We start from the raw sequence: 22,228 nt of genomic DNA on the forward strand, positions 1-22,228 counted from the left end.
GCCATGGTGGGCAGCAGTGTCCCAGGCCTGTCCTGGGGATGGGAGTAGGAAGGGTACCCAAAACTAGCCTGGGATGGAGGTTGTAGGGGTATTGAGGAGGGTGGTGTGGAGGGCAGTGTGGCTGACAAAGCTCCAAACTCTCAGCATATGAGGGCTGATGATGAAAAATATGTGGTGCACTACCCTCAACAGTATTTTGCCAGACTCTAGGGTAGTGGTCGGTGCTGTGTAGAGCTGGGCTGTACTGTGATGGGCCGGGTCTGGTAGAGCTGCGCTGTGATGGGTCGGGTCTGGTTGAGCTGCGCTGTGATGGGCCGGGTCTGGTTGAGCTGCGTTGTGATGGGCCGGTTCTGGTTGAGCTGCGCTGTGATGGGCCAGGTCTGGTTGAGCTGTGCTGTGATGGGTCGGGTCTGGTTGAGCTGTGCTGTGATGGGTTGGGTCTGGTAGAGCTGTGCTGTGATGGGCTGGGTCTGGTAGAGCTGTGCTGTGATGGGCTGGGTCTGGTAGAGCTGTGCTGTGATGGGCCAGGTCTGGTAGAGCTGTGCTGTGATGGGTCAGGTCTGGTTGAGCTGTGCTGTGATGGGCCAGGTCTGGTAGAGCTGTGCTGTGATGGGTCAGGTCTGGTTGAGCTGTGCTGTGATGGGTAGGGTCTGGTTGAGCTGTGCTGTGATGGGTCGGTCTGGTAGAGCTGTGCTGTGATGGGCCTGGTCTGGTAGAGCTGTGCTGTGATGGGTCGGGTCTGGTAGAGCTGTGCTGAGGCGGGCCTGGTCTGGAAGCATGGAAGGGAGGTTGTAGGGGGAATTAAAGAGGGTGGTGTGGAGGGCAGTGTGGCCGGCGATGCTCTAAACTCTGCACTCTTTGACTGCGTACGGCTTGGGGATAGCTCAGTGTATCTGCATGCAGATCCTGGTAGAGAAGTAGTGGAGGGTGGTGTGGGGGGCAGTGTTGCTGGCTGTTCTCCAGTCTCTGTGAGGCGCCACCAGATGCAGGTCTAAGGGAGCGTCTGATTTGTCTCAGGGTTCTGTTGCTACTGTGGGGTGGACTGGCCACCCAAAGCAACATACTTTAATATCCTGGCAAAAGTGGGGACTGCCTCTTTGTACAGCTGTACATTGTCGTAAAAACAGTCCAGGCTGAGGATGGGATGGTGGGCCAGGCATTCGTTAGGCCAGGTATACGTTAGGCCATACTCCAGGTGTCACGTGTGAGAGAGGCATGCTCAGGGCTGTGTCTGCTGCAGGCGAGGGAGAGGAACACTGGAGACTACATATTGGGGTACAGAGGGAGTGGAGACTGTTGTATGTAGTGACAGTGGAGAGATTTTAAGTTCAGCAACAAATTGTTCCAGACTCGCCTCCGAACATTGAACCATCACAGTGTTATTATAAATATGAAACAAACGTTTTCTGACATTTTTAAATTCACTGTTGGTCTTGTGGAGAGCTGTGTGCTAAGCATTAGGATCATCCGTGTAGAACAGATAGTCTCCTTTTATTTCCTTGTTTGCTTTTAGGATGAAGTCAGCCCTCGGAGTCTCTGGGGGAATCTCTTTGCAATAGATTTTTTAATAGATTTTTTCCTGACCTCACTTGTAACATTTTCAGGATTACGTGACGGCAAGGTCTCTGAAACAATGCTTAGAGAATGCATCCATCTTCATCTCCATGGTGACCTGTAAATAATGCACTCCGCTCTAGAATGATGTTCATGTGTCTCTTGATGAAAGCACTTACTAAAACAATGCACCAAATAGATAAATGCACTTTTTAAACAATGCACTTTTATAAATACAAATAAAAGTTAATTAATACATTACCATATATTAAGATACTCTCAATGTTAAGAATGTTTCTACCTCCTTTCCACGTGCTCTTCTGCTTGTTTGTTCATCTAAATACTTGTTTCACTAGCAAGGCCTAAACTATCCTCCATAAATCCTTCCTCTTTCTCCCTCTGTTGGTTTATCTATGTCCTAATTCTTATTGTTGTCCTTGTTGGGTTTATAGTTTCCCTATCCCATTTCTTCCTTGTGTTGCCTGATGATTTAGCAGATGAGTCTTGCAAGAATGTAACGGTGGGCGCTGAGAGTGAGGAAGCAAGTTCAGGGAGGGAGTGTTTTAATAAAATAAACGATACATAATACAAAACAAGAAACACTAACAGCACACAGACATGAAACTGATGATGCGTAGGTGCGCGTAACGATGGTGACAGGTGTTCGCCATAATGAGCAGCCTGGTGACCTAGAGGCCGGAGAGCACACGTGATAGTACTATCTTGGGGATCAGGAGCGGACCGGTCACCTCTGCTGTGGCACAGGAAACCTGTCAGTCCGGCTGAGATGCGGGAGCAAGAAGACCTAGAGCACCGGAGAGAGCATACATGATGGTACCCCCTCCCGGGCGCGTTCGGCTCCAGCTGTAGGACGCCAACCAAAGGGACGATCCCGGGAATCAGGAGTGGACCGGTCACCCCTGCTGATGCGCGAGAACTTGTCCCCGGCTGGGGCACGGGAACCTGACAGACCAGCTGACGGGCATGAGTGCCTGACCAGCCGGTGGAAGCAGGGGAGCCTGGCGATCCGGCTGAGGCATGAGAGCCTGACGAACCGGCGGAGGCTGGGGAGCCTGGCAATCTGTCTGAGGCATGAGAGCCTGTAGCGGCTCCCGGATCTACGTCATTACCACCAAAAAATAATAACAATAAAAAGTTCAACTACTTCTCTGATAGAGTTCAGTGTGTCAAATCGGAGGGTCTGCTGTCCGGACCTCTGGCAGTCTCTATGGGGGTGCCACAGGGTTCAATTCTTGGACCGACTCTCTTCTCTGTATACATCAATGATGTCGCTCTTGCTGCTGGTAAGTCTCTGATCCACCTCTACGCAGACGACACCATTCTGTATACTTCTGGCCCTTCTTTGGACACTGTGTTAACAACCCTCCAGGCAAGCTTCAATGCCATACAACTCTCCTTCCGTGGCCTCCAATTGCTCTTAAATACAAGTAAAACTAAATGCATGCTCTTCAACAGATCGCTGCCTGCAGCTGCCCACCTGTCCAACATCACTACTCTGGACGGCTCTGACTTGGAATACGTGGACAACTACAAATACCTAGGTGTCTGGTTAGACTGTACTAGGTGTCTGGTTAGACTGTGGAACTCTCCTTCCAGACCCACATCAAACATCTCCAATTCAAAGTTAAATCTAGAATTGGCTTACTATTTCGCAACAAAGTATCCTTCACTCATGCTGCCAAACATACCCTTGTAAAACTGACCATCCTACCAATCCTTTACTTCGGCGATGTCATTTACAAAATAGCCTCCAATACCCTACTCAACAAATTGGATGCAGTCTATCACAGTGCAATCCGTTTTGTCACCAAAGCCACATATACTACCCACCATTGTGACCTGTACGCTCTCGTTGGCTGGCCCTCGCTTCATACTCGTCGCCAAACCCACTGGCTCCATGTCATCTACAAGACCCTGCTAGGTAAAGTCCCCCCTTATCTCAGCTCGCTGGTCACCATAGCATCACCCACCTGTAGCACGCGCTCCAGCAGGTATATCTCTCTGGTCACCCCCAAAACCAATTCTTTTTTTGGCCGCCTCTCCTTCCAGTTCTCTGCTGCCAATGACTGGAACAAACTACAAAAATCTCTGAAACTGGAAACACTTATCTCCTTCACTAGCTTAAGGCACCAGCTGTCAGAGCAGCTCACAGATTACTGCACCTGTACATAGCCCACCTATAATTTAGCCCAAACAACTACCTCTTTCCCTACTCTATTTATTTATTTATTTTGCTCCTTTGCACCCCATTATTTTTATTTCTACTTTGCACATTCTTCCACTGCAAATCTACCATTCCAGTGTTTTACTTGCTATATTGTATTTACTTCGCCACCATGGCCTTTTTTTTGCCTTTACCTCCCTTCTCACCTCATTTGCTCACATCGTATATAGACTTGTTTTTACTGTATTATTGACTGTATGTTTGTTTTACTCCATGTGTAACTCTGTATTGTTGTATGTGTCTAACTGCTTTGCTTTATCTTGGCCAGTTTGCAATTGTAAATGAGAACTTGTTCTCAACTTGCCTACCTGGTTAAATAAAGGTGAAATAAAAATTTAAAAATTTAAAAGTTCAGGGAGTAAGTGTTTTAATAAAATACATATTACAAAACAAAAACCACTAACAGCACACAGACATGAAACTGAAACAATGACGCCTGGGGAAGAAACCAAAGGGAGTGAAATATATAGGGAAGGTAATCAGGGAAGTCCAGGTGAGTCTGACGACACGCAGGTGCGCGGAACGATGGTGACAGGTGTGCGCCATAATGTGTAGCCTGGTGACCTTGAGGCAGGAGAGGGAGCAGACCTGAAAAAGAACCACGTCGATCAATCTCTCCAAACTATTTCCACAAAAGAAAAGTATCTTTCAATTCCTCTAGACGTGCAGAACACAGCAATGCACTGAACTGACAAAACTGTTCACACAAATTGCAACTTATGGAGGAGCTCTTCTTAAGTGCTGCTGATTGTGGAATTGGTAACTAGGGACTGTGGTATTGCCACTATTTCTTTCCATAAATAATTAAATTATTGATAGAAAAATAGAAAATAATAATTTTTCTTATTAAGTTCATGCTAATTTTTTCTTCTCCCAATTTATATATTTGTTTTAATTCAATTTTGTGACAACCTGCTGTACTGTCAACAAAATGTGACAAATGTAATTTTAGCGACCGACTCTGTTTGCTATAGCTCCAATATTTTACTAGGCAAATCCAGTTAAGAACAAATTCTTATTTACAATGACGGCCTACCCCAGCCAAACCCGGACAATAGTACGCAGCCCTATGGGACTGCCAATCACGGCCGGATGTGATTCAGCCTGGATTTGAACCAGGGACTGAAGTGACGCCTCTTACACTGAGATGCAGTGCCTTAGACTGCTGTGCCACTCGAGGTGTTAAGTTAAAAATACATTTAGGATTTCCCAGGGTAGATATTCTGATCCTGTTAGCAACTTTCACTTAGGGCATATACTACTGAAACCAAGCCATAATAAATGACTTCATCCACAGAATGAATTGACTGAATAACCCAACCACAGACTCTGTGGCTCCACCAATCCTGAGACAACCCTCCTTCGGAAATATATATCTTTTTTCACATTTACAAATGTCTGTGCTGGCAAACGAAGTGTTATCTCATTTAATGTCATGTCCGCCCTGAAGGTAGGTGTGTGTGTTTTGGTGTGTTATGTGACAGAGAGAATGTTCACGTGAACACATGAATAGCGTTATGTAGATGACACATGATCTGACAAATGGCACTGACTGGTGAAAATGAAGATGGAACTTGAATTGGAAGGTCATAATGTCCATTTGTCATTTCTAAATTTCATTTCTCAATGCAGGAGGAGCAGAATGGCATTGTCCTCTACCAATTGTGTCATTTTCAGGTTAAATTTGAATCAAGTTGTAAAGTTTGAGACCTGGTCAAGACCCCAATCGGTTACATAACCCCATGTAGATTTAGGAGAAAAGTCATGTATATCTCTGATCATTATACAGAAGGAGTCTCTCATTCTTAATCTCTCTCTCCTGGACTGAGAGGTCATGCTGAGGTTCAAGACTTGGTGTCTACCTCCTCTACCTCCTACGATTGTCTCCACTGAAGGCATTGTGAAGGCAAATCTATGTCCCTTGTTAAGCCTCCACTATACATTTGTATCTCATATGGTGGTCCTTTGACATTCATTTCTGCCCGTGGTTAAAAGGATACAATGCTAAGGCATTGCTGAATGGGTATGTCATTTATGCAGGCTTGAATACAGTCCAGAGTGATTTTGTAAGGATAACAGAGCTAATTGTATGTTTTAATTGGCAAGGCATTTATTTAATGTCCATGTACTTAGCTGAGCAGAATAAATGCAAACATGTTCAACCTGTTAGTTCTGTCTCACCCCGTCCGTAATTATTCTGCCACTGTATGCCTACTGATAACATTGTATTTCCTGATTTTTATTTTCTATTTATTTTGTTTTGGGAGAGAGAGAGAGAGAGAGAGAGCGTAATGAAAATGAATAACACAACACAAGAGTAATTGGCCCACCACTGTGCTGTTTCTCTTATGGGTGCTGAGACAGAATATTGTGCAGGGAATATTAAAAACACGGCAGTGCTGTTTCTCTTATGGGTGCTGAGACAGAATATTGTGCAGGGAATATTAAAAACACGGCAGTGCTGTTTCTCTTATGGGTGCTGAGACAGAATATTGTGCAGGGAATATTAAAAACACGGCAGTGCTGTTTCTCTTATGGGTGCTGAGACAGAATTCTGTGCAGGGAATATTAAAAACACGGCAGTGCTGTTTCTCTTATGGGTGCTGAGACAGAATGCTGTGCAGGGAATATTAAAAACACGGCAGTGCTGTTTCTCTTATGGGTGCTGAGACAGAATGCTGTGCAGGGAATATTAAAAGCACGGCAGAATCGTTTTCCCACAAGTTAATGTAATTACAATTAGTCTTGGATGAACTCAAACTGAGCCCAAGTGCCTACAGTAACAATTAGACAAATATTGAAGGACAACAATTGCTTGCCAATCCATCTAGAAACGTTATATCATAGACGAACTGTGTGACTCATTGGAGAAGGCCTTGGCAATGTCTACACAGATTAGTAGCCTTTCTCAAGTCAAAAGGCCACGACAATGTGCGCATCTACTTGGTTACTTGTTGAATTTGATTCCAGTTAACCCCCTCTTCCCATTCCGTTTTTAGCAAGTCTGTTGATTCAAACACTGTTGTGTTCAAACAAACAACAGTAAAAGAAAGGTTGAAATACAGCGACACATATCTATACAGATAAATACAGGTGGGTAGGTCAGAATCAAAGCCCCAGGAGAAGCCTCTGGTGGTAGTCATCTCAGCAGGCAGTGATCACCCTTTGCTACTGCTAAACTGGAGGCAGCCTCTCACAACTGAACTTTCCTAACATAGCACGTAAAACTTCAGACATTATAAACGGATTACATTTGGGTAAAACTCAATCTCCATTGCTCGGAAAATGCAGTCATCCTCTTCTCCTCCCGCCACTCAGTGGTGGGAAATACAATTTCCTCTTATCAGCTCCAGGTGGATAATTGATAAATTATTCATAGTGGGGTGAAGGCTGGGTGCTAAGAGATTACTGTGTCTAATTGTTCTGCGGGTTACTGTTAAAATGCAGGAAGAAGTTTGAGTGTGCACAGCAGTGGAGGCTTCCGAGGGGAGAACGGCTCATAGTAACGGCTGGAACGGACCAAATGGAAATGACATCAAACACATGGAAACTGTGTGTTTGAAATTGTTGATACCTTTCCACCTATTCTGCTCCAGTCATTACCATATGTCCATCCTCCCCAATTAAGGTGCCGCCAACCTCCTGTGGTGCACAAATACCCAGAATGGAACTAACAGGAAACAGAGACATGATGATGTTCATAAAACAAATAAAATAAAATCTCATAAAACCATTCTCAATCTTCTATCTCAAAGTATGCAATATGGTGACCCATCAAGACCTGAGGGCTGTGGTATTTTGAGATGCCAGGAAATAAAAATGTAATAAGAGGAGGAAAACGTAATACATCACTTCTGTTTTTGCTCTCCTGAGGATCTTGGAAGCAATTTGTAATTTCATTTTCATTCACCTCGTTCATTCCACTGTCAGCATCTAGTCTTGTCACAGACATTGTATCTCCCATGACATTGGCCCACATCATGGTTGCTGTCACATCATGGTCCCTCCTCACTAATTGATGTACTCACTTTCTTTCAACCACTCACAATCTCACACAAATACACATGCTCTGTTATACTTGCCGAAGCACTTAATGCCACATCAAGTCATTTAATTAACAACTCAGCAGCATTATTTACTTTCTGCAACAATTAGGGTAAACTAAAACTGAAACTACAATGAAAACTAATCATGGAAAAATTATTTATTAAACTGAAATTAAATAATTAACAAAACTATACTGAAAATGTGATCTTTGACTCCCAAACTAAAATAAAATAAAAACTAATGAATTATGTTCAGTTTGGGGTTTTCAAGCTTCTGAATCTGGCAGGTCACATTAAGATTGACATCATAATTTAAAGGTAGACTCAGCGAGAAGACGTTGCCACGGGCAGCGCCGCAGATATTGGGTGCGTTTGAGTGGTAAGGCTAAAGCAACTGACTGTGGACAAAAGTCAAAGTAGTGTAGTCGGGGGAGGTGCATCTGCGACAGCCAAAAGTCACACACTAATGTGGTTTTCCAACAGCAAAGCTCAGATTAACAGGGCAGTGTTGCAATTGTTTATTAAATGTTTTCTTTATAATGTTGAAATAAGCATGTAACTAACCCCCGTATCAAACAAAAACTGTAATCATAATTTAATATTATGTGTCCACATTGAACAATCATTAGTGAGATAGACCCTCAAATATCACATTTGTATGTATATATCCATTTGTATGTATATATTATCATTTCCTAAAATAACTTTTCAGATATTTTCATATCTGATCCATAGTCTTCTGATTAATGAGTTATTTACTTTACCTCACGTTAGTCTCATTCCAAATGTCGTAAATTGTTGGTTATCTGCACGATTTATTACTAACTAAGTAATTCACAGAAATGCATAAACAAACACAGTAAATATGGTTACAAGAAATGATAAGGGAATGTGCCCTAGTGGGCTAAACCGGCATCGCGGCTTGGTGGACAAAACGGGGAGTGGGGGTCAGCTGAGAAGTCACTACAGAGTTGATAATTATAACAATTGAAATGCTAATCCTTTACACATGAACGCTCACTCATTCAGGAACAATTGCAATCAATATATATATTTACGTTCAGTGTGTCGTCTTGATCGCTGGTGAAAAGTTTGTTTCTTTTGTAGAATTGTCCATCTCTCTCTCTCTCTCTCTCTCTCTCTCTCTCTCTCTCGGTTGTGGTTATAGTGGGTAGTTCAGAGTGACATTCCTTCATTCGTTATAGAATGGATGTTTCGGCGGTTGTCGTTCTTCGCGTTCAATGATACCGAATTCCTAGCTGCAAACTAGTAATTAATATCAAAGACTTGTTCTTATTCTGTCGGTATCGATAGTCTAAGACCATACCACGTGGTATGGTTAAAAGATTCAGCAATGGTCTGCAACCTTTGTACTCCCGTGATTGAGAGAAACATGGTCTGGTGATAGTTTGATAGTTTTATTCGGAATTGCAGAAAAGGGGCTGTCCCAGGATGGATGCCTGACCCTAACTGGGCTCAGGGGCGATTCTCTGATTTAGTTCAAATCCAAAGGGAATTGGATTTTCCTTCATTAAACAGTCCAAAATCATATTACACAATTTTACAAACAGTATCATTACTCACTCATTCATCTTATACAACAATTAGGTGTAAACCTAATATCTGAGGCTATTATATAAACAGTGTTATGATAATGTGGCCACACGTCTCCCATGAGCTTCCCCAAGTTGCAATAAACGGACCAGTTCGTAGCTGGATTCTTCACCGATCTTTTATACTTTCTCCGGAACATGAAATTTGTTCGTACCTCAAGTTCTGTGAGGTGGAAGAAATTCCTTTGTTCCCTAGCAAAATGTACTCTGCCTCTTATACTGTGTGGCCATGTGGCAGGGTCTTCGCCTCAGGAATTTACAACCTCTCTCTGACCAAATCAGCCTAGTTGAAGGAGGCAGGGGTAGGCAGGGAGAGGGGGATTGGGCTTGCTATACCCAAAGAGGGCAACGTCATGACAACTGTATACAAATGGGTTTCTGTTTCTTTGGTCACGTTCACATGGGTCAAACAAAAACACCCTAATGATTGGTTGACAATAGAGCACCCTACAATACAGGCGATGGCTGCAGGATAAATTTGGTAAAGGCCAACTGCAAAAACTTGCAGTCGACTGCAGTCAAAACTTCATGACCTTCGATCACATCATTTTTGAGAGGAGCACAATGCAAGACTTTGCTCTCACACAGTGACAGAGTATCTGTGCATGGGCACTTCACACTCCCACAACGTAGTAGCTACGGGACCAAAACAGCTGAGAAGTTTAGCCTCGCACTTCAACTCTCCTGGTTGTTTGTGCATCTACATCATCTTGCGGAGTCTACCTTTAAACTTAACCTAACCTATTACCTGACCCATCACCATTACAAGAAGTGAATTCTCAATTCGCATTACTGCCCCACAGTGGCAAGAAGTGAATTCTCCAAAAACTATACAACATATACAGTGCATTCAGACAGTATTCAGATCCCTTGACTTTTTCCACATTTTATTACGTTACAGCCTTATTGTAAAATTGATTAAATAGTATTTTTTCCTCATCAAATCTACACATAATCCCCTGTAATGACAAAGCAAAAACTAGTTTTACAGACAGCGATTACAGTCTCGAGTCTTCTTGGATATGACGCTACAAGCTTGGCACACCTGTATTTGGGCAGTTTCTCCCATTGTTCTTTGCAGATCCTCTCAATATCTGTCAGATTGGATGGGGAGCATCGCTTTGGGTTCAAGTCTAGGCTCTGGCTGGGCCACTCAAGGACATTCAGAGACTTGTCCCGATGCCACTCCTGCGTTGTCTTGGCTGTGTGCTTAGGGACGTTGTCCTGTTGGAAGGGGAACCTTCGCCCCAGTCTGAGGTCCTGAGTGCAGGATTTAATTAAGGTTCTCACTGTACTTTGCTCCGTTCATCTTTCCCTCGATCCTGGCTAGTCTCCCAGACCCTGCCGCTGAAAAACATCCCCACAGCATGATGCTGCCACCACTATCCTTCACCGTATTGGTTGTGCCAGGTTTCCTCCAGGCGTGACGCTTGGCATTCAGGTCAAATAATTCAATCTTGGTTTCATCAGACCAGAGAATCTTGTTTCTCATCGTCTGAGAGTCTTTAGGTGCCTTTTGGCAAACTCCAACTGGGCTGTCATGTGCCTTTTACTTAAGAGTGGCATCCGTCTGGCCACTCTACCATAAAGGCCTGATTGTTGGAGTGCCTCAAAGACGTTTGTCCTCCAGGAAGGTTCTCCCGTCTCCACAGAGGAACTCTGGAGCTCGGTCTGAGTGACCATCAGGTTCTTTGTCATCTCCCTGACCATGACCCTTCTCAAGCCCAGTTTGGCTGGGCAGCCAGCTGTAGGAAGAGTCTTGGTGGTTCCAAACTTCTTCCATTTAAGAATGATGGAGGCCCCTGTGTTCTTGGGGACCAATGCTGCAGAAAATGTTTGGTACCCTTCCCCAGATCTGTGCCTTGACACAATCCTGTCTCAGAGCTCTACGGACAATTCCTATGGCTTGGTTTTTGCGCTGAAATGCACTGTCAGCTTTTTGGACCTTATATAGACATGTGTGTGCCTTTCCAAATCATGTCTAATCAATTAAATAAAGGGGTTTGACAACTTTCCGAATGCATTGTACATGGCTCCTAGCCTCCCACGCATAGGCTACTTTCTGTCCCTAACAATAAAACTGAAACTAAAGCTAAGTAATATTTTTAAACCGATATATAAATGTTATAAAATTGAAGTAAATAAAAACAAGTCAAGTTTATCTGAAAACTAACAAACTAAACTGAATTTCAAATAAAAAACAAATATATAAACACAATACTATAATAACCATGGTCTGCAACACACATCAACATGAGAAAAAAAACTTCAATCAACCATCATTCCATGCAGCCAGCTTAGTACTGAACCAGCCTTACGGTACACCCACACACTATGCAGGACAGCAAAATGACGGCATCTAATAGCTTAGCTGTGAAATCGATTGTACCCCTCTTCTAACACTCACCACAGACTAAAATGGATTCCATCAGAAAAACAATAATATTACAAAGGGACTAAATTATATGAACTAGCAAGACAAACACACATAAATCCATCAACTGAATGGCATTGTTTTTTTCTTTCTTTTAACTACAATAGCCATGTTAGTGTTTCAAAGAAATTGTGTCGATTCTAATTGAATTCTGCACCTCATTAGAGTGGACTTGTAGATTAGTAGCCACTCATATGGCTTCTTGCGTCTCTACATGTGAGCTGACTGCTAATGTTATTGAATTGAAGCATCTACTGTACTATAGCATCAGGCAAAGCTAGGAGCCTGGGACTGAACCCCTCCCTCTGCAACTGGATCCTGGACTGTTTGTATTATTATTTTTGCATCGTTTGGAAGGGTTTGTAAGCAAGCATTTCACTGTATAGTCTAAGCCAGTTGTATTTGCTGCATGTGACAAATAACATTTGATTTGATTTAGTTTAGTTTGCTATTATCAGAGATGGTTCATAACCATATAGTAATACAACCAAATATAACTATTTATGCTATTATATTTGATTTGTCTCCTAATCAATCAAAATATCCAGGTCCAATTTTAATTAGCATAAGGGGCCATGATTACTTATCATACATTTAATTATCCAACTGTACAACTGTAAGTCATTTTCTGTGTTGTACGTTTTTGTAGGTGCAAAAATTATTTATTTCCATTTCTCAGGCAGGAAAGTTAAGGTGTCTGTATAGCATTTCAAACCAATTAATTGGTTTGGAGATCACCAATGCATGTAGAGGTTTTCATAACAGCTACCATTTTAACAAGCTGATAGTGAGTGAATACTTATTTTGTTATATTCATATAACATATTACATATTAGAGTTAGGAAAAAAACATGTAGGGTTAGTCACCCAAGTTATTACAAAAGTAATTCAGTTTTGTTTGCCATATTGCTTATTATACCACTAATTGTATAAAGAGGAGCCAGGGGTAGCATGCCTACCAGTCTATTTACTCTGCCCTTACCAATATGGCCGCTCGAGACGGTCTGTGAACCATAGAAGGCTGTATGTTAGGTGACCAATTCTTGCGCGCGCAGCCACGAATACGGGAAAACAAGGAAGCAGACAGAGGGCTTGGTGAAGTTCTGTAGATAGAAAACAAGTGAACAAAACACTGTAGCTATTTGAAAAGTCTATCACTACCGCGAAATGAGCATTTATTGGGGAAAATAGTATTACGTTGATGTCACTTATTATTTTGCGTCCAGCAGTAATACAGGTGAGAGGTAATGTTTATTTAGCTAGCAAACTATGCCAGCTCATCAGGGGTGTATACCGCCGATTCGGTTATAAACCGTTTATTAAACGGAAGCAAACGAAACGGGGAGGGGCCTACCTGAATTTTGTCGAATAGAAACAACCGTTTTTGCTCTGTTTGCTTCCGTTTGGTTATTAATTGATAAACGGTTTCCGTGATGAATACACCCCCTTTGAATGTAGCTAGATAACGTAACTGTCAATAACACGGCCCAGTTTCCCAAAAACATTTTAAAGGCTAAATTAATCGAAAGCATCGTTAAATCTCCGAGCTAATCTAGCGCCTGTCTCAGGCCATTCGTAGAACAGCTAAATGCGTTAGATGTTATGTTTTCACTATATTGGGTTACACCCGAGGTGAGAATTTACAGATTTACAACAGCGTACTCCTGTGTCCGACCCCATGGCCGCGACACACGTTCTCTTTAATTTTCTCGGCGGACGTCCGTATGTTTTGAGGTAGAAACTTTCAGAATTTCGCTTGGTAAGTCACTGATCAGTCTAATATCTAGCGTGGAAGTATACTCACTGGCTGTTTGCAGCTGGCCACATGGCCAGCCCCTCATGAGTGCTCGACTCGCTGCACGCGGTTGATCTGTATCTTCCGCCGGTGGTTTGTCGTGCTTGTGTTTCTTTAGCGTTTCACTACGACTCCGTGTGCATTAATATAATGGTGGAACTTGCTGCCACAAACTTGAATTTACCTTACACAACTTGCAGACTGGCTTGTTCTATGTGTGTGTTGTGAATTGATGTAATGCTGCGCGGGTTCTCTGCTAATTATCCTGCAGGGTTTTTACTTGTTCTTTCCCTTGCAGTGTGTGATTGTCGTGGTGGGATTTGCACTACATTGAGACATTAACTTTGGAGTTCCTTAACGGGTTCCTGAACGGGTGTAACTCCATATGGTGCTGTTTTTACTGCTTGGATATTAAACCGGCTAGGTAGTATTGCAGTTGGCATAAAACTAATAAATCAAATCCATTACCTGTTTGCTGTTTTTTTTGTCTGCCTGTTTTTCCCTGTGTTTGCAGCGGTACTTGATAATTTATCATTCCTCCAAGCGGACATAGCTCTCCCAGGGTGTTGGACCCCTGCTTCGTTGTTTTGGCCGAGTTTATGGCTTCCCTTTGTGATGGTGCCATCCCCTCTGGGGATCAGCATACCTCGTGTATGCACTGCCTGGGTATGAGCCACGCGGAGAGAGCGGTGGAGCTCCCTATTGGATGCCTGTTTTGTGTGGTGCCTGCACCTTGCACAATTGGAGGCCATGCGCGGCCAGGCTCAGGCTGGGGACGAGCTCCATCCAATAGGAGTGGTGCGGCAGCGAGCTGTTAGTCCCTCTACTGGGCCCAGTACCCCTCCCAGGAAGCATTGCCGGAGCCACTGCAGGTAGAGCCCATCTGTTGCCAGTCCTGGACGGGGGCATGAATCGGCCGGGACCACATTGAATGGAGGGTACATTTCCTGCGTCAGGAGGTTGATAGCTTCGATGGCAATGACAACTGTTCCCTGTTGACCAGTAATAGGCTGTTCCTGGGGGATGATGGTGGCACTGTTCATCACGGTGAGCGGGGCTACCAGGCTGACAGGCCATCAGAAGCCGGAAACGGGGCTTCATCGCCCCCAGCGGCTCGAGGCTATGAGGAGCCTACTCACTTGGGTAACCACTGCACTGGACGTCATACTGGTGGATGGCGATGACTCAATCTGTCCCTATCTCTGCTGAGTTCTGCGAGGCCTTGCAGGGGAGTTGGGCCTCTTTCAGGGCGGAACCCGCGACTGAAGGCGGGACCCCCCAGAGTCTTTGATGTGGACTTGAAAGCCACATATGGGTCCCTCTGCTTCCTTGGCCGCCTTACCAACTGATGCTGCAGGCCTACCTGCAGATTCTGTTTTCCCGGCTGCAGGAGGGCACATAGGAGCTCCTCCAGGACGTGATCAAGGTGTCTTGCCTGCTTTCACTGCTCCAGAGGGATGTGGCCCGCACCAACGGACGTGCCACGGTGCAGGTGGTTACCTCCCGGCGCCATCTCTGGCTGGCCCAATCGCGACTGCCAGCTCTCCAGAGCACATTTGCCACTCACCCCATCACCCCAGGGCTGATGACATTCTAGAGCAGACTGATAAGGTTCATAGGGACCGGCAGACCCTGAGATGATTCATGCCGCCGCCCTGGGTCCAAGGCAGACGGGCCGTCGCCACCCACCTGCACCCGAACAACGGTGGGGTCCCTCTCCTGCCCAGTCGCCTCATGCTAAGAGACGAAAGCGGGGAGGGGCACAGCGTGCAGTGAAACAACAGCCCGTTTTTCCCACAAGGGTCTTCCCCGGTTTTTGCAGAGGTACTGTACTGGGTAATTTATCCCTTACTGGGTTCCTATTCCTCCAAGCGGGTCATGACATAAGCTCTCCCAGGGCGCCAGACCCCTGCTTCATGGCCTTGTTGGTTTGGCTGAGCTTATGGCTTCCCTTTGTGACAGGTGTGATGGTGTTAACCGTCACTGCCATAGGGACATGCCTGGGAGACGCAGGCGCTCAGGGCGCCAGAGGAGAGGCAGGACCCCTGACACACCCTCGGCCGCTTCTCTCGGTCTCAAAGGGCAAAGTGGGATGAGGGTGTGGAGTCCCCCTGGGTGTTGTCCACAATGCTCGAGGGGTACCAATTCTGGTGCCGGCCCCCGTCCTTCAGGGGCCTTCGTGTCACCACGGTGGCTGACCCCTTGAAAACCCTGCGGCTGGAGATCTCCTCACTCCTGGACAAGTGAGAACAACAGACCAGCTCTTTTCCGCTATGGTGACAGAGTCCGGGGGCTGGGCTATCAAAGCAGAGGCTCTCACTGGATCGTGGACACGATTACAACAGCGTACTGTCTGGCTGGCATGCCAGTCCTGGGATCTGTGGTGGCACATTCAACACGAGGTGTGGCTGCGTCCTTGGCTCTACTGAGAGGAGTGCCCCTCGCTGAGATCTGTGTTGTGGCCAGCTGGGCTTCCTCTTGCACCTTTGCTAGGTACTATTGGGTTGATTCAGCGGTACTAGTTGGTTGGTTCAGCAGTCCTGGGCATCGCCTCCCTTTCGGGGGACTGTGCCCCCCCCCACACACACACACACACACATTGACAGCCCCTGCGGCTCGGTCCCACTCTGGGACTTTGCCGCTGGCTGGCCAGGTCCCTCTAGCACCGACTAATCTGGTACGGGTATACCAATATATATTGGAGTGATCCAATATAGTGAAGCATAACGAAGGTTACTTATGTAGCCATGATTATGTGAGCTATATGGATCACTCCAATCCTCTACAGTGCTACAGTGCCTCAAATTATGTAGGGAACGTGTCGCGGCCATGGGGTCTACGTATAGGGGTGGACCCCAGCTGTGACACCGGTGTACACGGGAGTAAATATCAATATATTGGAGTGATCCATATAGCTCACACAACTGTGGTTACATGCGTAACCTTCCATTTTTGTCCTCCCGCGTCACTTAATACACAGAAGATCTCCGCTAAACGTAAAATCACATGGTTTCTCTGCCTTTCTGTGACCACTGATAACTTCAGAACGAAGTTGACTACAAATACAAAGCTGACAATGTCTTTTACAATTGATACAAACGAAGACGTATAAAAAGATGATTCAAATGAAAACTGATGACTGCATTAAAATATTAGACTAAACATTAGACTATAGGCATATTTCAATCATATTGCAATGTATTTAAAGTTTGACTCAATTGCTTTTATATTTAGCTACTTACTGTCTAATTTGTCTCAATATATTCATGATGTGTAGCCTAATGTGCACAATTTGGCAAATCATAATTTAGTACATTATTATGAAGTAAGAATTAGAATAGCCTCCTCAATATGTGCAGCCATAGGTGATAACTTTCATTGTGGAATAATTATGTTAGTGTAAGATTTAAATGGGGAAAGCTGATCCGAGAGCAGCGTTACATTTCTTTCGACACTATCAGTATCGACACATGCCTCAACGAGGCACTTATAGCGAACGTTCTCTGCGTGGTGTTTTGGGAAACGTTGGGTGTTATATCTTCGGACTTTGTAGGAATGATGCATCTTTAAAACACTCGTAAGCGAGTTCCATCGCTATCGGGAAACCAGGGCCTCGGTTGTAATCATTACGTCTTGCAACGGAAACCGTTTACCGTTTTAAGTACCAAACTGAAGCAAACAGTAAATGCTTTGCACAACCTTTAAAAAAATGTTTTTTACTCGTCATCACATACGCTGCTGCTACTGTTATTTTATTCCTAGTTATGTACATATACAGTATACCTCAATTACCTATGGTACCCATATATAGCCAAGTTATCGTTACTCGTGTATTTATTATTACGTATTTTACTTTCATATTAGTTCTCTATTTTATTTCTCTGCATTGTTGGGAAGAGCACGTAATTAAGTATTTCACTGTTAGCCCACATCAGTTTTTTACGAAGCAGGTGACAAATACATTTGATTTGAAACTGGGAGGGACCTACTTGAATTTGTCCAATAAACTCGTTTTCATTGCAAAACGTTTTCTGTTTGGAGTAATAAACCGTTTCTGATGCAAAACGTTTTGCAACAGAGTCGGCTTAATGAATACACCTCTGTTGTGCAGTGCCTAGCATCCAAGTTGTATGCCTGTAGCGACTAGCTAGTTACTCTGTCTGTACAGTACTTATCTAGCTATACCTACTTATGTAAGTTATAACTAGCTATTCATATATCGCTTTCTGGACACTAAGTTATATGGTCTATATGAGTTTCCATGTTATTTGAATGCCATTCAAGTTGTCGCCTTCTCCTTCCTAACACAGCTCCCGTCTTGTAATGATGCCTGCACGCAGCGCTGTTGCTGCTGGTGGGGTATCCAGTAACAAAGTTAAGTACTCAAGACTAGCTGGCGATGAGGATGGCTACATTGACTTGCAGGTGAGACACAGACAACTGGATGTTGCATTGCATGCATATCTCTCTAACCTCCCAACCACCTATAGTTGAGCCTTTTTGGAGTCATCTCTGTCATATCACATATCATTGTAACCTGTGGTTGTCTTGGTTATTATGAATCCTATCTTTTGACCTTTTATACCAAACAGTTCAAGAAAAGCCCTCCCAAAGTTCCCTACAAGGCTATTGCCCTGGCTACGTTCCTCTTCCTGATTGGCTCCTTACTGATTGTAATCGGTGCGCTTCTCCTTGCAGGATCCATAGAAGTTTCGGTGAGTAGCTCACAGACATACGTACACTACATAGCCAAAAGTACGAGGGCACCTGCTCGTCAAACATCTCATTACAAAATCATGGCCATTAATATGGAGTTGGTCCCCCCTTTTGTTCTTCAGGTAAGGCTTTCCACTAGATGTTGGAACATTGCTGCGGGGACTTGCTTCCATTCAGCCACGGGCATTAGTGAGGTCGGGCACTGATGTTGGGCGATTGGCCCTGGCTCGCAGTCGGTGTTCCAATTCATCCCAAAGGTGTTCGATGGGGTTTAGGTCGGGGCTCTGTGCAGGCCAGTCAAGTTCTTCCACACCAATATCGATAAACTGTTTTTGTATGGATCTTGCTTTGTCATGCTGAAACAGGAAAGGGTATGGCTGAATTAGCCGAATCCACTCATTTGAAGTGGTGTCCACATACTTTTGGCCATGTAGTGTATATGACGTCATTGCAGTAGCTTGACTACATAAAACAACAGTGCCCTTTTGGCGGGCTGATATCCTGGCTTGAAAGAAACAATCAGCAGCAACATCACCTACAGTACTACAGTATTATGTGATGACTTTGTCCGGCTCCTCTATAGAAACAAAGTAATCTATCGCTGGCCCAGATTCACACACTGAGGCAAAAAAAGGTTGATCAAAGTAGAATGAAGGCAGGATCTTCATTGAATAGCAATGAAGAGTGGGAATTCATTTCCTGATTCCGCTTTGTTCAAGTGTATTTGCCGCTAGTCTGTGAATCTGTGAGTGACGTAGGCTGTATGAAATTGCGCAGATTGAAAATGTGCCAGCCTGAATGGCATGATGCTCTGTTCCAAGTTGTCATATGAGGGTTTGTAAGGTCATGGAAATTAATTTCATAATTGTTCATGTAATTCATGAAAACACACTTAAATATGATCAATCAATAAAAATAAAAAAAACATATCAGCCATTACATTTTTTTAATTTAACCTTTTATTTCACTGGGCAAGTCAGTTAAGAACATCTTATTTACAATGACGGCCTACCCCATCCAAACCCTCCCCTAACCTAGATGACGCTGGGCCAATTGTGTGCTGCCCTATGGGACTCCTGATCACGGCTGGTTGTGATACAGCCCGGTATCAAACCAGGGTCTGAAGTGATGCCTCTAGTACTGCAATGCAGTGCCTTAGACCGAAGCGCCACTCGGGAGCCCTTATCAGTGCCCGTCTGTGGTGCTGCGTGTCTGCCAGTGGGCTATTGCCCGTGGAGACAGAGAGCAACATTTCAGCAGCAAGTATAAAATGACAGACAGACTAACTAGATCACCAATTCGAAACATAACTTGTAGCAGTTAACTATAGCTCACTAATAATTCATTTCATTGGTGCCTTTCCACCAGCACTGTAGAGCCTAAATAAAAGCTGGGATTCCCCTCTATTACACAGTAGCCATGTAATTATGACAACGTAAAACATATTCTAAGAATAGTTTAATTGACAAATAACTTGCTGTGCATAAACATGTATAGTTAGATACATTGTTTTGATGTAGCATACCTTATCCATTTGATCCCTGATTTGTTGAATGAAGTATTTGTTTGTAATGTTGAAAAGGCCAAGCCTGCACACCCAGGAGCTCTCCAGATGGAGGGTTGACCACATGCTGACAATGTGTGACTAACAGTGCAGATCTATGTGGGGTGCTAAGTGGCAAAATGGTTGGAGGTGGTAGGTCTACATGGGATCACACAGCAGCTTTCCATTCAAAATGCTTACTTTTTCATCTAGGATATAGTCATGAAAATTTGGTTAAGTCATGAAAAATGTGTATGAACCATTAACAGTGAATAATCAGAGGTCTCTAAAGCATAATGTCATTTGTGAATTTTGGTGGACATAGTCTAATGTACTGACTTGGAAAAAGACAGCTCCTGCACTTATTCCATCCCAAGTCATGCACTGTACAATGCTATAATGTAATTGTAAATGACAATGGCAGGTTTTTCATTGCTTTCCTCTTTAAGGGGATCAATGTATCAGATCTCCTAGGTTCCTCCAGCACCTGGCTGATTGAGCTTGACGTGTAATCCTTTCCTGGGTGTCTGTGCATTTCACATTCCACACCCATGTAGATCAGTGACCATTCAATTCCAGATATTTCAAGAGTTCTCTTCTCAACATTGTGTGCGCATAACATCAAAAACAAACCCCTAAATTAAAACCGATTTACATCATTGCATGCCATGAAACATGTAGTACTGTATGTGGTCATCAGTGTCCATTTCTAGCACACTCCCTCTAGTGTGACATCACTTGGAGAATAAATGCTGTGTGTGTTGACTGGCCATGTGGGGGTCAGTATGCCTACGTAGAACTTCCTCTTACAGCCCTGCCCTGTCAGGGTTGTGGTGTTCTATGATGCATATGTGCCAAATTGTAATTTGATGGATAGAGTGCCTGTATCTGTGTGTGCGCGCCTCTCTGTGAAAGATACTGAAACACAGGCTAATTCGTTAGTCAGGCACTGATTGTGATACATAAACTAAATAGGTAATTATTTTTCAGCACCCGGACCGTACAGTTCCAGTCCTCATCATTGGCATCCTTGTGTTCCTTCCTGGATTCTACCATTTACGAATCGCCTACTACGCCTCCAAGGGTTACCGCGGATACTCCTATGATGACATTCCAGACTTTGATGACTGAGCCACCCTTTTGCCCCTGTTAGCTGCATGAGACTGTTTCATTTACCTCGAGTATCTCCCAGACTGAGAAACAGCATCACCAAGTGGCTTAACTTTACTCTTTGTTTTATTGCATATCACACGTGTGCAATGCGACTGTGGCTTTGGCTTTAAACTTAACAGTGTTTATTACTGATAGAGTATTTAAGTATTTAAGAAATGCAAGGCCTGTTATATATTTGTCATGACTATCTGTTTGTAATGCTCTCTAAAGATGTGTGATTGGTTGTAAAAGAGACTATCCAGTTTACGTTACAGATTTATGATAATAATAAAATAAACTATCCAATGGCATGGCTTTGTACAAATACGTCATTTTTTGTTTCTTTCTTTTTTTCCTATTAAAATAGGAAAAATGATACTTCCATTTCTTGATCAACATGCTACTTGTTCTAGCAAGACGCTCAGGATACATAGAGCGTCTTGCTAGATTGCACTAATGCTCCTCATTTGGTCTTGTTTAAATGTCCTTTTGTTGTCAAGATTTGAAGCTGCAAGTAGCTCGTAAGCGTATATACTGAGTGTACATGACATTATAAACACCTGAACTTTTCATGGCAGACTGACCAGGTGAAAGCTACGATCCATTTATTGATGTCACGTGTTAAATCCACTTCAATCAGTGTAGATGAAGGGGAGGAGACAGGTTAAAGAATGACTTAAGCCTTGAGACAATTAAGGCATGGATTGTGTTTGTGCCATTCAGAGGGTGAATGGGTAAGACAAAATATTTATGTGCCTTTTGAGTGGGGTGTAGGTGCCAGGTTAACTGGTTTGTGTCAAGTACTGCAACGCTTCTGGGTTTTTCACTCAACAATTTCCCGTGTCCACCACCCAAATGACATCCAGCCAACTTGACGCAACTCAATATTAGGAAGGTTTTTTGTACAGTCAGTGTAGGTCTTTTCTATGAACATTGCAATAACAAGGTTTTACTGATACTATAATTTGTCGAAGTGCCCCCTCTTGTGGTCTCAATTGAAACATGTTTTTTATGACCTGCCCCTGTTCTGGAATAATAGCTTGAAGAAATATTCCCATATCATCTATTGAAATATTTTTGGGCCAAAACTTTGTAATGGAATGGGAAATATTATTTACAGTCATCGGTAA

The 22,228-nt window shown here is 43.8% G+C and overlaps 1 protein-coding gene across 4 annotated transcripts; it reads left to right on the forward strand.

Moving 5' to 3' along the window:
* The first annotated feature begins 12,966 nt into the window (after nt 1-12,966).
* Nucleotides 12,967-21,409, forward strand: tmem230a (transmembrane protein 230a). 4 transcript variants are annotated; one of them, XM_024380564.2, is made up of 4 exons: nt 12,967-13,136; nt 17,998-18,112; nt 18,280-18,402; nt 20,937-21,409. In XM_024380564.2, the coding sequence occupies exons 2-4, from the start codon at nt 18,011-18,013 to the stop codon at nt 21,075-21,077; spliced, it is 366 nt and encodes a 121-aa protein (XP_024236332.1). In that variant the 5' UTR covers nt 12,967-13,136; nt 17,998-18,010; the 3' UTR covers nt 21,078-21,409. The 4 variants fall into 4 exon arrangements, with proteins under 4 accessions (XP_024236332.1, XP_024236329.1, XP_042158177.1 ...); XM_024380561.2 differs by having other exon boundaries at nt 12,968-13,129; XM_042302243.1 differs by lacking the exon at nt 12,967-13,136 and adding an exon at nt 13,260-13,524.
* The last annotated feature ends 819 nt before the right edge of the window (nt 21,410-22,228 follow it).

The sequence above is a fragment of the Oncorhynchus tshawytscha genome, linkage group LG20 (genome assembly GCF_018296145.1).
Source record: "Oncorhynchus tshawytscha isolate Ot180627B linkage group LG20, Otsh_v2.0, whole genome shotgun sequence".
NCBI lineage: Eukaryota > Metazoa > Chordata > Actinopteri > Salmoniformes > Salmonidae > Oncorhynchus > Oncorhynchus tshawytscha.